Source organism: Drosophila rhopaloa, unplaced genomic scaffold, assembly GCF_018152115.1.
Source record: "Drosophila rhopaloa isolate 14029-0021.01 unplaced genomic scaffold, ASM1815211v1 contig_163, whole genome shotgun sequence".
Classification (NCBI taxonomy): domain Eukaryota; kingdom Metazoa; phylum Arthropoda; class Insecta; order Diptera; family Drosophilidae; genus Drosophila; species Drosophila rhopaloa.
In genome coordinates, this window is record NW_025335043.1 from 11,672,123 (window position 1) to 11,694,955 (window position 22,833).

General features: G+C 38.5%; 4 protein-coding genes across 5 annotated transcripts in view; 2 read left to right on the top strand and 2 right to left on the bottom strand.

Annotated features, from left to right (window-relative positions):
* The window catches only part of LOC108047776, a 64,509-nt gene extending 60,734 nt beyond the window's left edge, over nucleotides 1-3,775 (top strand). The window contains 1 exon segment of the mRNA XM_044458308.1: nucleotides 3,224-3,775. Coding sequence (XP_044314243.1) covers nucleotides 3,224-3,568 — 345 coding nt within the window. The 3' untranslated portion in view covers nucleotides 3,569-3,775.
* A 497-nt stretch (nucleotides 3,776-4,272) lies between these two features.
* LOC108047785 (histone deacetylase HDAC1) lies at nucleotides 4,273-7,560 on the bottom strand. The gene is made up of 4 exons (XM_017128137.2): nucleotides 7,308-7,560; nucleotides 6,763-6,875; nucleotides 5,253-6,498; nucleotides 4,273-4,834 (listed from the first exon to the last, which is right to left on the bottom strand). Exons 1-4 carry the CDS (start codon nucleotides 7,348-7,350, stop codon nucleotides 4,665-4,667), a joined length of 1,572 nt encoding a protein of 523 aa, XP_016983626.1. The 5' UTR covers nucleotides 7,351-7,560; the 3' UTR covers nucleotides 4,273-4,664.
* A 553-nt stretch (nucleotides 7,561-8,113) lies between these two features.
* Nucleotides 8,114-22,833, top strand: part of LOC108047779 (tyrosine-protein kinase Src64B) — a 35,657-nt gene continuing 20,937 nt past the window's right edge. Inside the window, exons 1-3 of one of the 2 annotated variants that reach the window (XM_044457903.1) lie at nucleotides 8,114-8,309; nucleotides 8,812-9,007; nucleotides 21,943-21,973. The gene's annotated coding sequence lies outside the window, so the exon portion shown is untranslated. The remainder of the gene's footprint in view (nucleotides 8,310-8,811; nucleotides 9,008-21,942; nucleotides 21,974-22,833) is intronic. The other variant, XM_044457904.1, reaches the window with a different exon arrangement.
* Nucleotides 10,539-13,297, bottom strand: LOC108047778 (nucleoporin Ndc1). The gene has a single exon (XM_017128127.2). It carries the CDS (start codon nucleotides 13,135-13,137, stop codon nucleotides 11,332-11,334), a length of 1,806 nt encoding a protein of 601 aa, XP_016983616.2. The 5' UTR covers nucleotides 13,138-13,297; the 3' UTR covers nucleotides 10,539-11,331.

Here is a 22,833-nt window from a genome sequence, read left to right on the forward strand (position 1 = left end):
GCATTATTCATGGTTTACAACAATTGCCATGGTCCAGCGGCAAAAGGAAAACTCCTCATCCTAGTCCCTGTGTTTAATGAAAAACCATCAGGACCAACATCATCTTTCGCCATTTGCCACTTGAAACTTTTTCAATAATTTTAACATATGTATGCGCTCGACTTTCTTGACAAATTAACTCAAGTGCGCAATGAAGTGTTTATTGTACAGGAAAAACTTTTTCCGATGTCCATTCTGAACTTAAGGCGTATCCCGGAAAAAACAGGATATATGTAAGGATGTTCTTATGCTTGCACACTGATTTTTGGCTACCATCGAGTAAACAGTGGTGGCATTATTTAAATACAAAAAGTAGCTTATTTAAAGGAGCCCAGTTGATTTTTTTAAAATATTTTTTCATAACAAAATGTAATTGAAAACTTTATACAAAATTTGTATAAAAAATTTAGCTATTTTGTTTATAAATTCTTTTATGACGACTGGGTTTCAATTAAGAACATTTATTTGGATGTCTTTCAAAGAAATATATTATAAAACCTATAGGTGAAAAGTGGAAGTCTCCTAAAATCGGTTTAACAAATTTAAATTGAAATTTTACTTTTGTACTTAATTTTGGAAACGAGTATTTAATATAGTTAATCATGTCGTAAAAAATGCTAAATTGTCACCACTGTTAAATGGAGGCAGGGGCAGAACGTAATCGTCATGGTGGCTTAAAGCAATTTGTTATTAATTTCCGCGTTGAAAAGTTGAAAAAGCGAACTTTTTCTTTCCTTTGTTTCCAATCTTTCGCTTTTCGCTATATTTTCCCGCCCTTTCCATCTTTTCCTCCACCCAGTGTCTCAATGCCACTTGGCATTCATTTAATGCGAAAAGTTATTGTCGTTTTTTGTTCTTGTTGTCGTTTGTGTGTTGCTACATTAAAACATGGCCCATAATGGTTAACAAGGCATTTGCTTGTTGACCATCGACCAAATGAGCAGCAAAACTTGTGCTTACATTGTTCAACATGTGTAATAAATATATTTCCACCGCCATCCTTCCAAAATGCGTGTGTGTATGGGTTATTGTGTGTGTGTTTAAGGGCATCATTGTTGTAGTTGGTACACAACGAAAATAATTGGCATTTTTCCAGATTAATTTTAAATTTCCTTTTGCAAAATTTAATTGTTATTTTAATTTTTGTAAAGATTGTTTCATATAATCCAAAACGTCTTAAAAGAATCTACGAATAGAAAACCTCGATTTATTTTATTTTTTATTTCCAACATTTTTCCCCCGAACAGCAGGTAATAAATTGCAATATTCCGACAATGCATGATGACTTGGCAAAGTACGTAATACAAACATATTCGAAATGCATGCGCCGCGGCACATGCAATGAAAAATGCCAGAACAACAATGTTAATATGGCTTCCAAAGGATCGTAGATGGGCTGGGCGGGTAAATAGGGGCGTGGCCGGTCGAGAGGCAAAGGAAGTGTGTCAGTGTCAGTGTGCTGCATGAAAGTGCAAGTTCTGCTTATTGTTTCCACTGCTTCCAGTGCCAAGTAACCTTCAGCCAAGAACAATAAAATTCCACGAAAATGAAACTGAAATGGGTCCCATGCAAATGCAAAATGGAAAAGTATGAAAAGCGCATGCAGCTGCAAATGCCAGGGAAAATAAACTTTTAAATGCTTAATACCCAGTAGCAAAGAATATGTTTGTATATGAATTCACCAAACTCAGGCGGTTTAGCTTTTTATAACTTTTATTTTTTGTGATACATTTTTTTTTATTTTTCAGAAGCTAACAATTCAATTATTTTAAATTACAAAAAAAAATAGGTATCAACATCAACCATAGTAGTTCCTTTTTTTATAATATTTAAAGAGATTATTTGAAATTAATTTATTTTAAATTCTATTAATTTTTAATAACATTAGTTAGGATATTTCCATGGTCGTAAGTCCTCCTATTCCCTAACTTCCTCCAATGGCAGTATGTAAATGCATCGCTGTCGCTTGGCCAACACATTTGCACTTGACTAAAACGCGTTAGCCGCTTGTAGTTGATTTTCGGGCAGATGCTGACGATGCCACGCCCCTAGCTCTGGGAAATAGAGGGGCGGAATGAGTTGAGAGGCTTCCATACAAAATGCTGTGAAGTGACTGGCGTGTTTCGTGTAACCAAGACACCATCCGGGGACTGACATGGCGCCTTTGTTGGCCAGAGCCTTGGGGCCGAGCTTATGGAGCTGCAAAATGGATTTTGGACGGGGTCCAGGCAGAATATGCTCGGCAATCCAGAATGCAATACAGAAGGTGCACACACAAAACACTCACACACACCGGGGCTCACGCAAACATACACTTGCAAAATTTTATGAGAAAGTCAGGTGATTCAGAAATATTAAAAAAATTAAAATACAATTTTGTAATAATAAAATAAATATATACGTGTGACGGCAAATCGTATTTTCAAAAGGTTTTAATACTTTTTTCATCCCCCGAATAATAACTTGGGAATTATAAGCTTAAAATATGTATGTTCTATAGTGTAAGCTCGTATACTTTCAAATAACATTTAATGTTTTAAGTGATCTGCGATTCATTTCACCCAATCGATATTATTTTAACTACGAGAATATGTTAAATGTCATTTTTTTTCCAGGACTTAAATTAGAAATGATGTGTTTTTTAAATATTTGAATTTTTTGTATAAGTACATAAATTTGTATAATTCGTATTATTTGGATATGTAGGCTAGGGATTTTATCTATTTATTTTAAGTCCAATTAAAAAACCGTAAAGTACAAAGCCAGACAAATTTTTAGGTGTACACTTTCATGTCAGTTCAGTGCATTTATATTAACAACATAAAGTGCCAAATCACGACAGGTGCCAAAATCCGGTAGAAAAAAGCGAAATAAACTTTTGCCAGGACAAAAAGGAGCTTGAATAACCGCCATTCCCCCACCCCTTCTCTATCTCTCAAAGCCTTTAAATAATTATAAAACTTTATCTCTTCTCTGGACACACACAAACATGAACCCCTCACTACCGTCCATGTCCATTGAACGTCACTTTGACTAAAGCCAAATAGAATTAAACCCTGAAAAATATTTGATCTAAATTCCTGAACCTCTCCCCACCCCCACCCGCTTTTCCGACCCGATAACCTCCATCTGTGTCCGTTCCACCCGATGTCCTGGTGCCATTTTCATGCCCAATCTCCCCCAGAAAGCGCAGCAGCAGCCACAGGGACACAAATCCCGCCACAAAGCGCCCGATGACACAGAGGATCCAATGCAGCACGAGTCCTTTGATGTCGCCACAAATGCGCGAACAGGGTCCACCCTGCCACCGAATGGGTTGGAAAATCCGGAGGAGCCGGTTGGAAAATTGCCCCCCTTGGTGCCCCTACGACGACATCACTCGAAAGTGACGCCCCCGCCTCCGCCAATTTTCCTGGAAAACTCACTGCTGCAGCGCCAGTTCGCGAATCCAATTAGTTACTTGGGTGGACCACGACTGCAGCCGCGCAGTAATCGCACCAGCATCGACTCGATATTATCGCTGGATTAGCGCCGCAGCCAGTCCTCCGCCCACTCAACCCCCTTTAAGCCGCGCAGACTAGTCACAAACTCAAACTGTCAACTGGTGGGCGGGAAAACCCCCAGTGGATTCTCTTCCCCGATACCACAACCTCAACTTGGAAGCTCTTTGTCGGTTAGAAACTTTAAAAAATGTTAGTTAGCCTTAGTTAAAATACAAATAAATTGTTAAACTTGATCGTTTGGTTTTTAATTCCTAACAAAAATGAGATAAGAAAAACTGTAAGGTAAGATTTGATGATAAATAAATTAAGTTAAATATTTAACTTTTACTATTTTTGGCTCTCTAATGGACTAAAATTATTCGAAGGCCCTTAAATGAACTTACATTAAATTAAAAGCCAAACAAAGTACCCACTCATAAAGAAATATGTTTACAATTAATTACAATTTTAAACAATTTTGACGTTTGTATTTTTTATGCAAATGGGTAAACTTCCACATGAAGATTTACTTACCGCCTTACTCGTATGCAAACATCGAAATTAAAAGTAATTTAAAGAGCATTGAAATTTTTTCAGTTTGATTTTTCAAAAGTACTACAAAATATTTATATTGAGTTATATATTTATATTTTTTTAAATATTCGAATTCCAGAATAAATCTATTACAATGCTAGCAAAATACGGTTGAATAAATAGAACTCCGTTAGAACCCAAAAATAATACCACGGCCTTTCGTATTTATAAATATTTATTGGATTAGATTAGTTTCTGCGTGATTCGCCACATTGTATCGCTTAGACGTTGGCTTTTCTTACGTTTGCTTAGCTTATACACTTTCGATCTGCACAAATTGCCTTACAATAAATTGTATTTTATCTTACGATAAGTTTAAGTCCCGCCCATTGATAACTGAATTTCCCCATGGAAAGCGATGGATTTCAGCTTACACATAAAAAAGCGAGCTGATCGCAGGGGAACTTATAGAGGGGCGGATAGAGGGAGCCGTGGGCGTGGCTCAGGGGCGTGGCTTGAGGGCGGGATGAGACGACGCTAGGTGAAATCCGGCGGTTTGTACTTCGGCGGTCGCTTAATTGGCTTCTATAACCAATTGCGGCCGCCACGTCATATGTTGTTCTCCTTGGCGCCCTTGGCTCCGGTGCCGGAACCCGATCCCGACCCGGATCCAGCATTAGCCGTCGCTCCAGTATCATTATCGCTCTTGTTGTTACTGTTGTTGTTGCTGGTGCTGTTCGTATTGGACGCCGTCGATTCCTCGCCATCAGCTCCATCACCTTTAAACAAGATACAAATGTATTATTATATTATTAATATTTTTTTAATATTTATCATGTATTTGCTTAAGGATCATTGACAGACATATACATAAGACTTAAGAATTTATATAAGATGCAATTAGAATCATTACAAGCTCACAAAGTATTATATAAAATTCGTTTACATTCAGACTTTTAAAAAATTTTAGTTCCTGCAGTTTATTTAATATTAAAACCATCAACAGTCTTTGATACCAAATTAAAAAGGGGTTCCCTGCTTTTATAATAAAATGAGGATTTTATAAAAATTTGTAAATTTAAAATTTGCAAGATCTGTGGACTATATACAGTATATAAAACGTTAAATCGTAATATGTGTTCATATACAATTTCTAAGTCTTGCGGATTCCAAATACTAAGTCAGTACAACACCCACCTTTATCCTTTTCGTCCTTGATTTCGCTAGACGTCTCCGATGAGGCCTTGTTGCTGTTCGTATCCTTGTCCAGACGCGGTCGTTTCCGCTGGCCCTTGTATGTGCGGTTATCCCGTCGACCGCCTTCACCCTCATCCTCCGAATCGGAGTACTCGTTCTCGGGAACAATGCGCTTGTCCTTGTCGCTCTGTGGCAGTCGATCGTCCTTGTCGACCTTGTCCTCGTCGTCGGACTCATCATTGATGGCGTCCTCGGGAATCGTCTGGATTTGAACGCCTGGTGCATGGGGCAGCATACGCAGGTTCTCGAACAGGCGATTCTTGATCTTTTCCAGGTACTCGGACGTATTCTGATTTGTCATATTACTGGGACTAATGTGCAGCTTAAAATCGGGTCCAAAGTACTCGAAGTAATCGTTGTAGGGCAGTTCGTTGGCGATTTCCACGGCAAGAGCGACGGAGGTCTCATAAGTCCAGCAGCGGGAGACGTTACGAATGGTATAACCACCACCGCCGACCATCAGGAATGGCAGGTTGTACTTCTTTACGAACTCCACGCATTTGCCATGACCCTTGACCGTGAGATTGAAGCAACCTAACCGATCGCCAGTCAGGGAATCGGCGCCACACTGCAGCACCACCGCTGCCGGTTGGAATGTTTCCATCACCTTGCTGATAATGGGCACAAAAATGCTCTCATACGCATCATCATCCATGCCATCACGCAGGGGTATATTCACCGCATAATACTTTCCCTTGCCGGCGCCAATATCCCGCAGATCGCCGGTTCCGGGGAAATACTCGCCGTACTTGTGGAAGCTCACGGTCATCACACGATCGGTGGTATAAAACGCCTCCTCTACGCCATCGCCATGATGGACATCTATATCTATGTAGAGAACACGCTGGTGGTACTTCAACAGTTCCAGAATTCCGAGGACAATATCGTTCACATAGCAGAAGCCGGAGGCCTCCGATTTCTTGGCATGATGCAGACCACCGCCCCAATTGATGCAGATCTCCGAGGCTTGTTTGTTAAGCTTAACGGCTGCCGCCACGGATCCTCCGGCTGAGAGTTGGCAGAACTCGTAGAGTCCATCGAAAACGGGGCAATCTTCGCCCACATTGAAGCGCTGCATCTGCTTGTTGTACTCCGACATGTTGTCAGGCCGAATGGAGCGCAGGAACCGGACGTACTCGTCCGAGTGGAACTTGGTCATCTCATCGGCAGTGGCTTTATGGGGGCGCTGCAATAGGAAGGGAATTGTATTAAAATAACCACAGATGAAGCTAAATATATAGCAAGAACATCAATAAATTGCTCCTACAGCTGATAAATACAAAATTTAAATTTAAAATGGTGAAATATTGATCATTTGAAATAATTTTAACGTGATATTATTATTATTATGCCTATGTCAAATAAATTTAATGAAATCGAAATCTGTTTTAATTAAACTGGTTTAAGTTAGATTTATAGAAGTTCCATCGTATACTAATTAATAACTTACGTAAATCTCCATTTTCCTATAGAGCCCATAGTTGAGCAGCAGATTGTGGGTCATGCGTATGCGGTGGGGCTTCATGGGATGACCCTGGCCATAGTAGTAGTTGCCAATGTCACCTGGGGAGCAAAATCTCGAATGTTAGCATCTTGAAAAAACAATTAATTGCCACGCTATGCGGAATACAAATTTTACGGCCACTATCGGCAAGGCGTCTGTGGGAGAGCAGCACTTTTCCTGAACGACCGCACCGGTCGCACTTTCGCCCAGAACGAAAAGCAACAAAAACACAAAGGGGTGTGAGAGAGACCTACAGGTACACACACGCACACGCAAACAAGCGCACTGCGGACGTATTGGAAAAGTGCGCTGTGGACCGGAACGCGCTCGTACAGTCGCCGTAAAACTTGAAATTTGCAAAAATGCTATCATCTAAGTCGAGTGGAAGCGAAAAAAACACGAAGTCGGCATGAAAAACAATAGTGCTACTTGGGAGTCTTAATTTCCCTATTAAGTAGGCTTTTTACTATATATTCGATTTAAAAACTTACTGTCGTAGTAGTAACAAACGCGTTTTTTGCTATGAGACTGCATTTTGCGGCTCTGTCGGTGGTCCTAAATCTCCTCTAAAACGATGTCTGCCGGTTCCTTGAACCTTGTTTGTTGATCGGGGAAACCCGAAATATTTAGAAGATATTTAACTTAGGCGCCGCTCCGATTTTTGCCAATTTACAGCCAAGAGAAAGAAAATTCGCGCACAATATAAACCACCAGTGTGGCCGCGAAAGAGATAAAGAAGACAAAAGATATACCTTTTATACTATTTTCAAATATACCAAAATATATACAATATACGGTCACCCCGCTAGAGATGGGATCAAGTAGGACTGTCCGCGGCGAACCAATTATTGGTTATTCGTTGGACAATTTAGTGACTATCTGTTTAGAGAGGGCAGCATCACAGTTAATTTAATTTAAATCATAAAATATGTGAAAGTTTGTCCGTTAGGAGTCCCGCATAATTGTTTCCCCGAGCTGCACCACTTTAGCTCATATTTTCGTTACATTATCGATGTATCGCCAAGTATCGATTCTCATAAAAAGCCTATTCACACTACAGGTTTTTTATAGAACGATGAGAATCGTGGAAAAAATTAAATTTGGGTTGCTTAAAGATTCAATTATTTTAGTGATAGGTAAAAAATATACTCTGTAAGCAGCTTTATATAGGAACACCAGAAGTTGATTGTGGAATTTTGGTAAAATTTGAGACGTGTTAATGCACCATTATCGATGAAGAAGTGTGAATATGCTACACGACTAATCGTGGTGATGCTATCGTACCTCGTCAAGCGAACGAAAAACGAAAACAATCACCACTCTGTGTTTTTTAGCTGCTCCAAGAGGACGCGATTCTCTTCTGTCGGCGTTTTTCGGCGGCTTATCGACAGACAACAGTATAGTGGATGAAACAAATACGGAGTTTTGCAGTGCGGAAAGCTGAATTAAAAGCAATTGTTAATTTGAAAAAAAATAAAATAAAACGGCAACGCGTAAGTTTCAAACTCCCACTGTTCGAGTGTGTGTAAAAACAAGAGAAAGAAGTATGGAGTTGCAGTGGAAGCACAAACACCCTCTCCCTCGCACACACACACAATCTCATGGGGGCGAGTGAAAAAGTGGAAAAATTAAATTCGAAATAAAGTGACAAAGCGGAGTGGCCAATAAATAAAGAAACGAGAAAAACAAAATGAACCCGCAGTGCCAATTAAAATCAAAATTAATAGTTTTTAACAGACGGCTAAAATATCCTGCGCAGCTCCTCTCTTTTCGGATTTTTCTCTTTTTCCCGGAAGAGTGTTTTTCATATCTTTCCCCCTTACAGACCAACGCCTCTCCCTCTGCAACTTTCTGTTACTTTTTGTTAACTGCTCCCCCTTCATTTTCTTGATTTTCCTTCTTTTTGTTGTTGTGCCCGCAGGATATTTAGAACCTTTTTTTGCTGGCGTTAATTATAGTTTTTCTCCTCTCTTCTCGCATCTCTTTTCCAATTAGCGCCGAACTTTAGCCTAAAGTAGAAAAGCAAAATACAAAAAAATTCATATTTGTTGTTTTTTTGGCCCGCAGACCGTGAATTAAAAACAACATCAAGTTTAACTACAGTGGCAGGCGTAACTGTAAATTCCGCTTTGCTTTTGATATCAAATAAAAAATCCGCAGCAGAAGTTTTGATTTATTCTAATTAAAAAAGGTAAGTACGATAAAAAAAACCGGATAATAGCTCTTATTCATTCGCACCTCCTTGGCATAAAGTGCCGTTAAGAATAGAAGCCAATGAACGCAAATAAGTAAACACAAAAACTAAAAAAAGAGTGAGAGCCAGATTTGCTCTCCCGCTGCATTTCTATTTATGCCTTTGCTGCTGATAAAATGAACAGAGGACACTCGAAAGAATGAACAATTTAATAAAGGTGGACACTATTAGTCAATAGGTTCCCAATTGGTAGAGTTAATTTATTTAAAAAAATAATCCTTTAAAAAAGAAACTAATTTAAAATTATATTCTCATTAGGAAGGCCATGTAAATGTGGTAGATAGTTAACAAACTACATTTTTGAAGTTAATGCTACGAGTGTGCACTGTATTTATTTATTCATTTCTCTGGCTGCTGTAAAAAGTCAAAGAGCATTTCTGGTTGTTGTTGTTATTGTAATTGCCTTTAATTTGTGGAGAATAAGGGGAGAAGGAGGATCGAAAAGGGAAGAGTGGGGTAGAAAAGAAGAAGAAGCTGAAGAACAGCAGGCGTCGGCGCAGCAGCTGCTCCTTCTATCTCCCTCTTGCTCTCTCCTCCTGGCTTTTCCCTTGTGCGCTGTTTTCGGCATTTTGTGCTTATTTATTTACCTTTTGGTGGCTTGTTTATTAACCCCCCTTTACACCCACCCCTCCCTCTAAATCGCTCCATGTGCTTTGAAGTTCAAGCCACAAAATTTGTTTTTTCTTTTTTTATTTGTTGATTTTGTTGGTGTTTTTGTAGCTTATCTGTTGCAGAGGAGTTTAACTAACCCCCCACCCAGAAAAAAAGGAAAACCCTTCAATTAACATTGCTGCCGTCTGTTTTCTGTCTCTGCGACTCTTTCCCTTTTCTCCGCATTTTTCTCGCTTTTTTCTCCTTTTTCTTTTTGTGGCCAGCCGCTGATAGAGACCACAAATAGTTTGTCTTTTGCCTCACATTTTTTATTTACAGTGGCTATCGGCTAATCGAAATTTTAAAACAGGAAATTTAACTTCCTTATATGACAGGAAATACATTTTAATTTCCAAGGAATTATAAAATTCAATGCATTTCTTTGTTTGATCTCGATTTTATTATGATTAGTTACTGTGAGTAAAATTGGTTAAAAGAGAAGGGCAAGAAAAATTGAGGGCATAAATGATTTTATGAAATCCAAATTCAATCCGATTTTAATCGCTACTTTATCTTATCGTTATGCACAGTGCAGATTTATTGCTGCTTCTTCTACAGGCTCTTAATGTTTAACCCTTGATTGGTGAGTGAGAGTTTTGAATGGAGATTCATTTGAGTGCAACTGGGCAGTTATACTTTTTGGCCTCTGCACTCTCTTATGACCCCCTTTCCCCTTTTTTCACCCTCTTAAATCAATGCAAAATGGCAATCGCAAAATGCTCTCAAACAAGTAAATCTGCTTAGCTCGGCTAACGGCAAACTTGTTGAGATCTTTTCATTTCTCTATTTTGCTCGTAGTTTGTTTGCCGTTGCCGTTGTTTTTGTTGTTTTTCTTATTTTCTATTTTGCACACAAAGCGTTTACATGATACGGACGACCACAAAGGCAAAAGGCAATCAAAAAGTAGCGTGGGGAAGGGAAGGGAGGGGAGGGATAAGGGGATAACACAGCGTGGGAGGTGCAATAAGGAGAATCCAAACGAATAAAAAGTAGTCAAAGCAAAAGAAGTGGCGGAGAAAGAAGCAGCACAAGTAGAAAATTCAATTGTTCGCCACTCTCTTTTGGCTCCTCCTTTGTTCCTTTTCCCTGCCAGTTGTGCGTGTGTGAGTTTGTCCACTTAGCCAGCAAACAATGCACACAGCAGCAGCGTTTTATTGATAAGAAATGAAAAGGAGAAGAGAGAAAGACGGTGGAGTGAAGAGGAGATACGGCGAGGAAAAGTGGAAAGTGCGTGGCAAGTGCGACAAAAAAGCAATAATGTTGAGATGATTGCGTGAGCGGAGACGATTTAAAGACTTCCCTTTTTGTAACAAATGGAAAATATTTTAAGAATCTTAATAATCTTTAAGAGTATCTTAGCATATATAAGGATACATAAAATAGTCTGAAACATACTGCATTTGACTCCCCATTTTAGAAAATAAAATTATAATTCTTAAATTCGAACTGAATGTAACGATTGATTGATCTACAAATATTCTAGCAATCCTAAAAATTTGGGATAGATAAATACATATACAAAATCTATATTGCCCCCTTTTTATTTATTATTTAATTTATTACAAGTGGTAAAAACACAAAGAATCTAATATAACAAAACAAAAAAATTCTTAGGGCAGCAACTTTATCCTCTGGTTTAAGTTCGCCTTAAAATGAATATCGTCTAGAAAAAAATCCAAATGGGGGCCAAAAGTAAAAAGCATTTTGTACAAACATCGGTTTATGGCCATAATTAAAAGTTCATGACTAGAGCACAGTTTTCCCCGCTTCCTCACCTGCATTTCCTCGGCGCTGATTAGTTTCTCCTCCACCTTTAATAAACATACCAAAATTCGACCAAGATCGCGTTGGATGTAGACAAAGCTACCTTCTTTTACGGATGTCACGCAGATACAAACGAGTCCTTGAAGCGCCCAAACCAAAGGTTCTCCACATCTCAATTCATGGTTAAGTTTGGCCAGAGTGTCTAGGTCGTAAAAATAAGAATACCACTGCGGGATCACTGGTAATCTAAGCCAAAAACAGTCCCAATAGATTAGTATCTTATCATATAGATATTTTCCCAGATTACAGAAACACCAAAAATCCTCTGGTGTCTGACATTTTGGAGGGCCTCTACAAGTGGATCGTAGACGTCTTGGTGGAGCAGGTGGTTTTACTAATGATCGAAGTCCCGGATTCTTCGGCGCTTGATTTTTCAACAAGTTGAATATTTTTTTGCAAGGAGCAATCTCCAAACAGGACTCCATTCTGCCCAGAAACTCATCCACCATTTCCAGTATAGCGTCGCAAAGCTCATTCCAATTTCGTGTTCTATTGAAAGCTGGCTGATTGAATAATTCACTACATAAAGTGCCCGACGCGGCGGCGTAGAAATCACGGGCTGCCAGTAATCTAAAGCCATATGTTTCGCTAGTATCCAAAGCCATGGCGATCGGTAAGGAAAGGGTATAGCGTTGATAACCCATCGGCATAGGTTTCATTCTCATCATGCAAAGAAAATATTGAAATCGAGCCGATATAAGATTATATAAATTAATATCCAGATACTCGTGCAGACGTCTTGAATCATTAATTAACGATAATTGGCGCTGCATAATCAAACCATAAAGTTCCCGAACAATGTGTAATTTAGCCGTGATCAATGTGGATAGCAACCAGCCTTGAAAAAGTCGTTTGGGTTGCGTTATAATCATAGTAAATCCTGTAGAGACTCCATTAGTTGTAGTTGTTTCCAAGTAGGCCATAGATGGCCAGTAAATCAGGGCAAATAATAAAGTGGGAACCAAAGCTTCTTTTCCAGAACTTCTGAATTGGTAACACCACATTTGAATAAGGCTTCCCTTCATATCCAAATGAACTATGGGCAATGGAAATCTTCTTAGGGATCTTCCATGATGTTTAAGAAAGTAGGAAATCCCATTAAAGCAGCCAAAGGTTATAAGATAGTACCAGGATCCTCCTAACAGGTAATCCACATCTATTAAATCCACGAAAGATGCATATAACCAGCTGGTTCCTATAGTTACTGATAGTATTGATGAAAGTAAGCAAATATGTACAGGAAACTCATTAACTACTCGCCAAATTCTGTAGGGATAGCATTGCGGATTGACATAATGTACGTGGCATAAAATCAAACCATAACCAACCATGCACAATCTTATTAGCAACATCATTGTCGAGGTATACACCGAAAAAAGAGTCCATCCCAATATCTCATTAAGAGAAAACAGTGGTCGTCTCACCTCAAATAAATTAATGCACAAAAAAATGGCAAGCATCTGATAATCCAACCATGAGCACAGTAATGTGGCAAATAGAAAGCGATACAGAATTAGCTTCTTGATCTTACGGGGCAGCGTTATAAAATATTGGGGCACATAGCCAGTGGTCTCAACGTTTTGCTCCGACATTTTTGTATGAAAATAATAGATTTGATTTGGCAGAGACTTGATTTTATAAACTACGCCTGCTTGGGTGCAACTTGTAACCTTCTTTTTGTCAGTTTACTGTCTCAATTGACATAGTTCCCAAGTTAGTTGGCCTGGTCATCAATCTATTTAATGGGCTGCCGTTGACCCAACTTACTCCCTCGTTGAACCTCTCGCCGCCCCTATTTGCAAAAGTTCAAAAGTTTTTATGCCAATTTAAAGTTTTTCTTTTGGGTCACCCTTACATGAGGTTGTATTATTTTGTCATTGATTTGGAATACGGATAGAAGGGTCTTGAAAAATATATTTAAGCTTTTTCCCCAATTTCCTATTCAATATTTCTTTGTTGCAAACTGGTTTAAAAAGTGTAATTAACAACTTTTTTTAGGTTTGTATGAATTTATTCAAAAATAAAAGCCCAAAAGATTGTTTGTGACAAATTGCTTGACAGCCCAAACAATAAATCTCCTCGATATTATTATATCATTTTAAGGTGAAATGACTTGATATTTTTTTCCATAATCATTCTAGGGTATTTCAAGCATCAAATCCCCACAGAAATATTTTTCTCGTTGCTGTTGCTTCTTTTTTGCCATACAGGTGACAAGTCAGCCAGGACTAAGTGCAGCTAAAAATAAAGTTGTTTGCCGCTGCAGGCACAACATTGCATTTCGCAATTGTTTTTATTCAGACAGCGACTCTTTATTGGAGCTCAGCCACCTGAGGGGGGATAAATTGAGGTGGAGCTCGTGGAGAAGCTGCTCCCAGCTAAAGTTCTAATTTATGTCGTTAAGTTTTTGCCTGCGAAAGAAAAGTTTGCAGTCACATTTAATGGTCGAGCTGCAGGCGCAATTTCCACCGGGGAAAGAGTGTATTTCAAACGGGAACTGGACATGGACATGGAAATGGACATGGACATTGTAGAGGATGTTGCTCTTGTCCCCCCTTCTCTTCTGTTTGCTATTTCGGCCTGTGTGTGACCGCCTAACCCAAAAGCGGGCCGGGAGTGGTGCGAGGCCGGGGCCAATTAGATTTATGGGATTAGCACAGGTCGTTGGCTATAAAGCACTCGCATGCTTTTGTAGCGGGGCAGAATCAACGTGAAAATCGAGACCATGAGGATGAGGATCCCCTTTGGAAACACACACCCATTCGCAAATGGAACCTGAAATGGTCGGATATGTGTGAGCACTGAAAGAATTTATTGGATAATAATATGCTCCATGCTAAAATCTCTTTTTTAATTAAAAGAACTGTTAAGTTATAAATTCGGAAGATAAAACTTTACTATACTTTATTTATTATCTCATTTTGGATACATCGATCAAGTTTTATATAAATCCTTATACAACCAAATGTAAGGAAAAACAGATATATTTTTTTTTAATTTTTGAATTCGAAGGAAACATAATTTTTTTAAGTGCCACATAAAATAGATTTGTGAACAATCTGAATTTAATTAGCACAATTTAAACAGAGTTTTTTATACTAGTTTTTCTGTGCACGCTGCAAACATTTGCATTGTTTGTCCTGTTGAGCTCCTCTATCTCCCTCTTGCCATATATCTCTCCCTATCTTTCCGAACGCAGCTCCTGTATTTGCCCACTCTCCACTTAGCACTCCCTACTTCACCGCTTACCTTCAGTGCATATCCGCTGGGCAACAAAACATTGTTTCATTCCATAAACCGCCGCCAACTTTTGCATCGCTCGCCGTCGGTGGTTGTTTCGCTCACACACTCGGCGAGCTTTGTTCCGGCTTTCCCCTGGCTCTTCCTGCCGCCCTTTCCCACCTTCCGTTCCTTGTTCTGCCCCCATTTCCATCCCCACGTCCTGTTTGCCTTGCCATTGAGAGGCCGCGACGATGACGCGTGCTCCTGGCCCTTTCCCAAAACCACGTTCCGCCGCACACATTTCCGGTCTCAACAGGACTGATTTTATACCCTGGAAAGGGGTATTGGAAAATATGACAAATTATATGACCTTTTCAAGATCACCATTTACTCATCCAGGATTCTGATATATCAAACTAAATATGTATACTTACAAAAGCTAAAGCAGAAAGTTGAAAAATATATAATATAAATACTAATAATATAATATAAATACTAAATATATAATATAAATACTAAATATAGTATAACCTATAGACCTTTGACAATACAATTTAGGGAATCCTATCAAACTAAGTCTACATATAGGTTAAAAAGTAATAAGGGTATTCTAAACTTCGCTTCCCAAATTTTCCAATTGTTACTTCTTTTTCGTGTGTTCGATTGTGTGAGCTGGCGGTGGTTGCTGTTTTTCCTATTTCTGCCTCTGTTGCCCTGTTGTGTTGGCTAGTTTTCGATTTTATCGATTTTCATAAAGCTGCTTTTATGGGCGGCATTCAGAGGCAGAAAGTTTGCGGCTCTGTTACTCCAATTAGAGCACAAAAACACATCCATGCAGTAAAAACGCACAGTCGCTCAAACACACGCTGGCGGAGATGAACAATTTGGCTGCTGACCAGGTGAAGCCAAACATTTCTGGCATTCCAATCGCATTTCTCATTGACTCCGCTTCTGTGGCAGCTGAGGGGAGATTTTGGTATTCGCTTCATAAATTTAGTCTTTACTTCTTCCCCTGTTCGAATATTCCTTTGTCGATGCATCCGACCGAAAAATAAATTTTCTCTATGTATTTATTCCGTTTATGTTGACGGTCTGAGGTCATAAACAAACTAATTCGGGTGGAATTCTAGATTGAAACTACTAAGCTGATTATTAGGAGGTCAAAAGTTCAATACATTGACGAAAATTGTAGTTTCACCGGATGAATTTATAATTAAATTCAAAGACTTATTTTTCTTTATAATGAATCGGTAGTAGATCTTTAAAATATAATCCCTACGGCTTAATTAATCCTTTCGGTCAGTAGAACGCTTTTAATGAGTGCTGGTCACGAATAAGAAACTGCAGCTGCAACTTAAACTCGACCCAATTCGAAGGCTCAAGTTTCCCATCCAAACTTATGGGATGACACTAAAATAAGAGCGCTCTGCTTTGCGACTTAGTAAAAACTTTTTAATTACAAGGATCAGGACAATAAAAGTTTATGAGGCGAAAAGCCCTGTCCCTCTGTGCTTCCTCTTTTTCTCTCTGTAATTTCTGGCAAATAAATACCAAAAGCGTGGCAAAAACTAATAAAACTGAACTCAACTCTCGGCTTCCAACAGTCATCGTAAAAAAAAAACCAGAAAATCGAGTTGAAGTTGAACGCTTAATATGTGCGGCAAAACTTGGCTAATCCCTTCAAAGCGAAATAGCAGAGATAGTCAATAAATAGGGAAAAATGAGACTGTTGCGCTTATATTGGATTTTTGGCACAAAGTTTTGTAAATATTTTCTCGGACGAGTCAGAGGTCCTGCGAACTTTGGCTATGGCCTGTGACTGGGCAACGAAATGGCAAATCGATTTCGAATGCAATCTCTGCCTCTCTACTGGGGCTAATATTCAAATGAAATTTCCGTGCATTGAACTCGAAATCAGCAGTACAAGGTGTGAATTTGCCAGCGCTCCAAGGAGCATAAGCAGGAGCATTGGCAGGATGTGAATTGGTCGGGGGCAGGAAGCAGCTCCGGGCCACCAGCCAGATAAATATAAACACGAAAGTGGAGCACAGGCAAAGCTCGAGCCGCAATAACTGTCTTGGGAGATATAATTCCCACTGCAGCTAACCCCATGCACTGATAACAACATTGTATTCAAAGTGAAATTAAATAAATAATTGTCGATCCCTAAATAGTCCTTTATTTAAAGAACTAGCCTTCGATGGAGGTAGACTTCAAATTAATTTTTAAATTCAGTTATAGGTTATTTCTCTCAAATATTGAAAGAGGTCAAGAACTAATTTTAGTTAAGGTAATACCTGCATACTAATGAGTATTAAAATATCTAGGCTATTATAAAACAAAAAATTATAACTTTTTACAATTTTTAATACGATTTCTTATATTTCGAATGCATAAACTTGTTAATTTTCCAAGTGTAGTCGCAGTCAGTTGAGAAGTGTGGATGCTGTGTAAATTCGATGCAAAGGCATTTCCAGAATGACAGCGAATAAAGCAAATGCTCGGGATGCTTGCAACCCTTCATTCTTACCCTATTTTCCACTCCCCCTGGTAATTCCCCAAACGCACAGAAAACTTGACAACTTCACATTTCTGGGAGGTCTTAGACAAACTCGCACACGCTTCCACACACAGAGATTCCTCACTCAAAACCTTCAAATGAAATTAAAAAGTTAAACTTCCAACTTTGAGGGAGAGACAACCCCTAACTCACATCTGAGTGTGTGCTTTCTAACTCTTCATTTTCTAGACATTTTTCCTCCAGTGCTTAGAAGAGACATTAGCCAGCTACTTTGGGTGCAGGAAGTTCCTTTGACTCTAGCAATTTTGTGTGTGGAATAGTTGGAATGGAATAATGTTTGTAATTAGTCACTACTGCCACGAATCTTTGGAGAGGTAAATGTGCAAAACAGGGTCACAAAAGCAGCTTTGCAGAACCGTATTAAAAAGATACTAGTTGTAGTAATAGTCACCAATTATTGAGTAGCTCAAACTTATGCAAAATTCAAAGCTGTGAGAAATATTTAATTAACAGCTGTAAAATTACCTTTAAAGTCATTTATTGATGAAACGGTTTATTCTATTATTCTTTTTGATAAATTCTTTACCGAAATTTATTTTCCTGTGCATACAAATTATGTGAAACATTTTTTATTATTGCACCTTTAGTCCTGTTCAGCCATTCATAAAGTTTTCAGCTTATTTGAGCACTATTTCCATTTGCCCGACTATTTGTTTCCAACACGTGAATTCCTTGTGACAAATACGTGATAAATTTGTTGTAGCCTCATCAGGCAAACACGCGCGACATGAACTTAGTTTAGGTCTGAGAGGTCTTGAGCTCCACAAATGCGCTTTGAGGGGGAGGGGTTGGAGGTTGGGAAAATACTCGAGGAGTGAGTGTTCCTTTTGGAGACAGCTACAAATTTTCATAGCATATTTCATGCTTCGCTCACTTGGCATGAAGGCGCCACACAAACGCTGGTGATGGAAAAAATAGAAAACACCAAAGAAAGAAAAGAGATTTGTTTTGCTTTGATAGTTTCTATGGCAAAGTTTTGATAGAGTAAAATACTTTGATGAAATCTTTTAGCTCATCGCAGCCGATCTAAACTATGCTTTTAAGACAACTGATTGAGGATAACCGAGTTTAATACTCAGCAACTGAATCGCTTCTCAGATATTTCGTTTTACTTCATACATATAATTTCTTTTTTTATATATACTCACAGCCTTTGAAAGTAATATATGTTTTTGTTCAGTATAGACATTAAACACATTCTTCCATCAAGAAAAAATCACCTATATTTATAATTGTCTATAAAGAGTGTTCGATGTTGAGATACTTAATCTTGAGACATTTTTTTATTGCAATTACAACTAGTGGAATCTAGAACAGACTTTTTGTGCAGTACTTCCACTGATGAAGTAGTAATTTGTCTCCACTTTTTAGCTTGACTCGAGTTATTTCTTTGCAACTGCCTCAATTGAATGACTGTCCGAGCGACTGACAAAATGTCACGCTGCGATTGTGCCGATAGCGAAATCTCGTTCTCATTTTCAATTGGGTGGGCAGAATTTTCAATGCCCCTCTTCTCATGGACTTTCCTCCCATTTTCCTGCTGCATTGCGCCGGAGCTTTTGTCTCAAGTGCATTGCAGTTGGAATTGTGTCTAGAGTGGGCTGCACTCGTCGCAAAAAAGGGGAAAAATCACCAACAGCAGCAGAATCAGAAGCCAAAACTAAAACTGAACTCAAGTGAACTGGAATTAAATGAATGGAAGCCCAGAACGCTCCCCAAACGCTTCTTCAATCCAATGCACTTTGCTGATTATTATTGCAAGTTTTTTCGCTCGATTTTTACTGGGCTACGTGACGCAGCTGTAATCAATTTGACATAGATTTTTTAAATCAATATGTAAGTTTGTCACGAGCCAGGCTAAAGTGGGATTTGACCAGGGCTAAAGGCCCACTCAATTTCCTTCTCAATTAACACTCTGTAGGGGATGCAATAAAAGCTTATATCTACTGCTGTTTGCTCACCAAACAAACAATTCAAGCAAACAAACAAACATTTCTATCTGAACTATTCGTTTTCTCTTTCCCAATGTTTTAAATTCAATTTGGATTCACATTTCCAGCATTTCTCAAATGTTTTTTCGTAAATTGCAATTTATTTTCGCTGCGAGGAGGATAATTTTCAAATTCCTAATTCTTTCGTGTGGTCTATCAGAAAATATTTTCCCACATTTGCATCGATTGTACAAGGCAGCTGTGCTGCCGGAAAAATGTTCACATGTCCATATTGCATGTTCGAGAGCTGCTGCAGCCGCCTTTTGCCACCGTGCCACATAAAATGCAATTTTAGCCGGGGCAAAAACATGCTGCTTTCGTTGTTTATGAGGATTGAATTCGGCCTTTTTTTGTAATTTAGATTTGGCTTGTATAAAAAATTGGAAACTTATATAAGGAAAAGTATTTTGAAATTATTTAAAGTTTATTTGATTACAAGTCCTGAATGCATGATCATAACTTATTGGAGTTTGCAATTAAATCAAGGTGTTTTCAGGTTTGTCATATTTTGACGTCAATTTCAAGACGAAACGAATTGGGTTCCCAGAAAAATATTTTGCGATAAAGAAATTTGTTTAACACTCTTAAATATCTCATGCCTTAAAGCTTATATTTTATTTATTTACCTAATATTTACCCTCAAAGCGTATTCCTAAAAGATGACTCCCATTGCAAATCTATTTTTGCAGACTTCCGTTTGATAACATTTTCTTGGTGTTCAGTCATGTTTAGCTTTTAAATAGATTTGTTCCTTAATAAGTTACGCCTTTTTTGCAGTGCACAAACTAAGCTTTGAGTTGAACTATTTTTTGTGCCGCCATATAACAGCTCTCTTGAGACTCACTTATCTGGTCAACACTTGAGTTTTGCTTTGATTCCATTTGCGGTTGCAAACAAAAATGTTTGTTTTGTAACTGATAAATCTCTTTGACGGTGTCCATCTATTACAGATAGTAGAATATTTTATTTAGTATCTGTATTTCTAGCAGCATCTGTTTTAGGAGTGTAGCTTTTCATAGCATCTAATATTAATCCAATAATAAAAATCCAATGTAAGGGTTGTTTATTATTTGGTTTTATTTTCAATTCTGCAACTCCTCTACTTTATGTTTTTAGAACCTCAAAGTTTCCTATCTAAATTTAAAATCTTCCTAATGAACCATTTTTATTATAGTTACCAAAACTTTTTGTTTCATGTAGAGCACTTTGTATTCTTTGATATTTCGAGGTATGGTAAAGTCATTGGTCTAGAAAAAATCCAATAAAATGGGTGTTCATCGTTTGTTCTTTTTTACTCCCTGTTGTTTGTTCAAATTTTGTTTCTCGCGCTATCTTCAAGTACCCGATCTAAAATAAACATGAGAAGTGTGCATGACCCTCGCCGCTTCAACGCTTTTATTTGGGGCGTACACTCTTCAGAACGGAGCAAGAGATATAGAGAAAACGAGGGACAGCTGGTTTGGCCCATGTTCAAGAGAGAAATCCAGCTGACTGACGGAAACCGAAAGTGATACATCTGCTTCTCTAACGACCCGAGCTGGGCTGAGTTGCCTTATAGGTTCTGGCGCACCTCGTGCTGGAAATAACCTTAGAAAATGCCTCGAGGCGCAGGCCACACATCCTGAGACGTTTTTGCGTTGACTTTGGCAAGCAGGTCACGTGAACATTTCAGCAACGAAAAGGATAAAAAGAAGGGGAGCTGACAAAGGCAAATCCTAGCAGTTCGTAGGGGTGGTCGTCCTGTAAATGTGATTGCTCGAAAAAAAGAGGGGGCGTAGCCAACTGCCTTTGAGTCTTCCCTCTCATATCATAAAATGCAGAACAAATTTCCTAGATTTTTTTTTGCCCAGCTCTGTTTTAGCGCCTTTTCTTGGCAATTGTTTCAACGTGTTTGAAATATTTTAAGCGCGGCCCAGCCAAAAAGCTCAGGGTCTGGGTCTCTTTTGTTTTGTTTTGCTTTGGGTCTTTTGTGTTTACGCATATTTGGCTGATGCATATAAAAATGAAGTTTCTGCGGGGTTATAAATACGAAATATGCTCTTATACATACAAACATGAAAATCAATATTTGCGCCGCGTCGCCGTCATCATCGCCAGTGTTGCGTTCTTTTGATTCCCATTATTTCCAAAATTGGAAGGCATATTGGGCTAAAAGAAAAAGTGCAAATATACAAAGGCGAAATTTTAACACAATTTTCTATTAGGAGGTACTACATTGCTTTGTAAGATAATCAGTAATATTAACAAACTAAATTTTAAAGGTTCTCCAAATAAGTCAAAAACAGTTGTCAAAAGAATCGCTTTATCACTGGGTATCTCCTAGTTGATATTAATATGTGTACTGATTTATTATTACACTTATTTTTTCCTTTATTTGTTTTTTCTGTTTGCGCCGAAAGCAGTCAGTCAGAGTAAAAAACTGAGTCAGACAGCAGCAGCTGATAAGCCGCGATGCGGATGTGAAAATGTGCATGGGAAGAGACCTAGCAATAAATCTATTTACTTCCATGGATATATATATTTAATACAGTGATAACTGTATAATGAATTAACCAGTACCTCTGAATATAATTGACGAACTCTCTATCTCTCTTTCATTTCAGGTTGCGATAACCAACTTTGACCGAATCAAAGGTGAGCAGAACACAGAAAACTAATGGAAATATGTTCCTTTTTTTGCTGGTTATTTTTTTTCGGGGTTTTCCTTTTTGAGACTGCCAAGTTTTTGTCACATGACCGCGGGCATTTTTGAACTTGTTCCACTTTGGCAGCAGGAATTTGCGGGGGCAGCTTTATCTTCGCATTCATCTGTCTATCGGTGCTATTCTTTTGCCCAACTTCTCCTATTCTGCCCCTAACGCCCAGATAAAACGCGAAATATTCTTTTTTTGGTACACAGTATTTTCCTTTTTGCTTGCCAGCTGTGTGCTCAATTCAAAAGAAAAAAAAAGAGCAACGAAAAACCTGATGGAGCTAGAGATGCTGGAATAACAGTGGATACTCGAGTAGCTTGCTCCAGTTCTTGAAGTGGAGTCCAAAACGAGTTTTTCGGCACTTGCCCAACCGCCTGCCACCTCTAGTCCCCGCCTCGCATACGTAAATCATTTGAGTTGAGTTAGGTCTGGTTTTCTGATAGTTGCTTAAGCGAAAAATAAAACAAGAAACCAAGATCCATAGGCCTAATACCAAGGTTTTTCAGCAAGTATATTCTTTATGACCGCATAAAATCCGTTATTATATCTTTGACATGTTCCTAACTGGTAATAAATTTATATGTGTATCCACACATCTACAGCTAATTGAGCAAACTGAAGCAACGATTTGGCTGGAGGCTGAAAGAGAATCGTAAAAATAAATAACTAAAGCTTTATATTGAAGTTTATAGCTATAGGAATGTGCATTTAGATCTGTAGTGAAATGTTGTTTTTAAGGTTTTGCAAACATTATGGATTTGCCTTAAGGTCTTTAACATAAACTTCTAACTTATACTTGAA

Excerpts from the sequence above, each read along its gene's own strand:
- LOC108047785 (XM_017128137.2), bottom strand. The coding sequence starts at position 7,350 with ATGCAGTCTCATAGCAAAAAACGCGTTTGTTACTACTACGACA. Across the intron at positions 6,876-7,307 it reads CGTTTGTTACTACTACGACA|GTGACATTGGCAACTACTAC; the intron begins GTAAGTTTTTAA and ends TTTGCTCCCCAG. Across the intron at positions 6,499-6,762 it reads ATAGGAAAATGGAGATTTAC|CGCCCCCATAAAGCCACTGC; the intron begins GTAAGTTATTAA and ends TTCCTATTGCAG.
- LOC108047778 (XM_017128127.2), bottom strand. The coding sequence starts at position 13,137 with ATGTCGGAGCAAAACGTTGAGACCACTGGCTATGTGCCCCAATATTTT.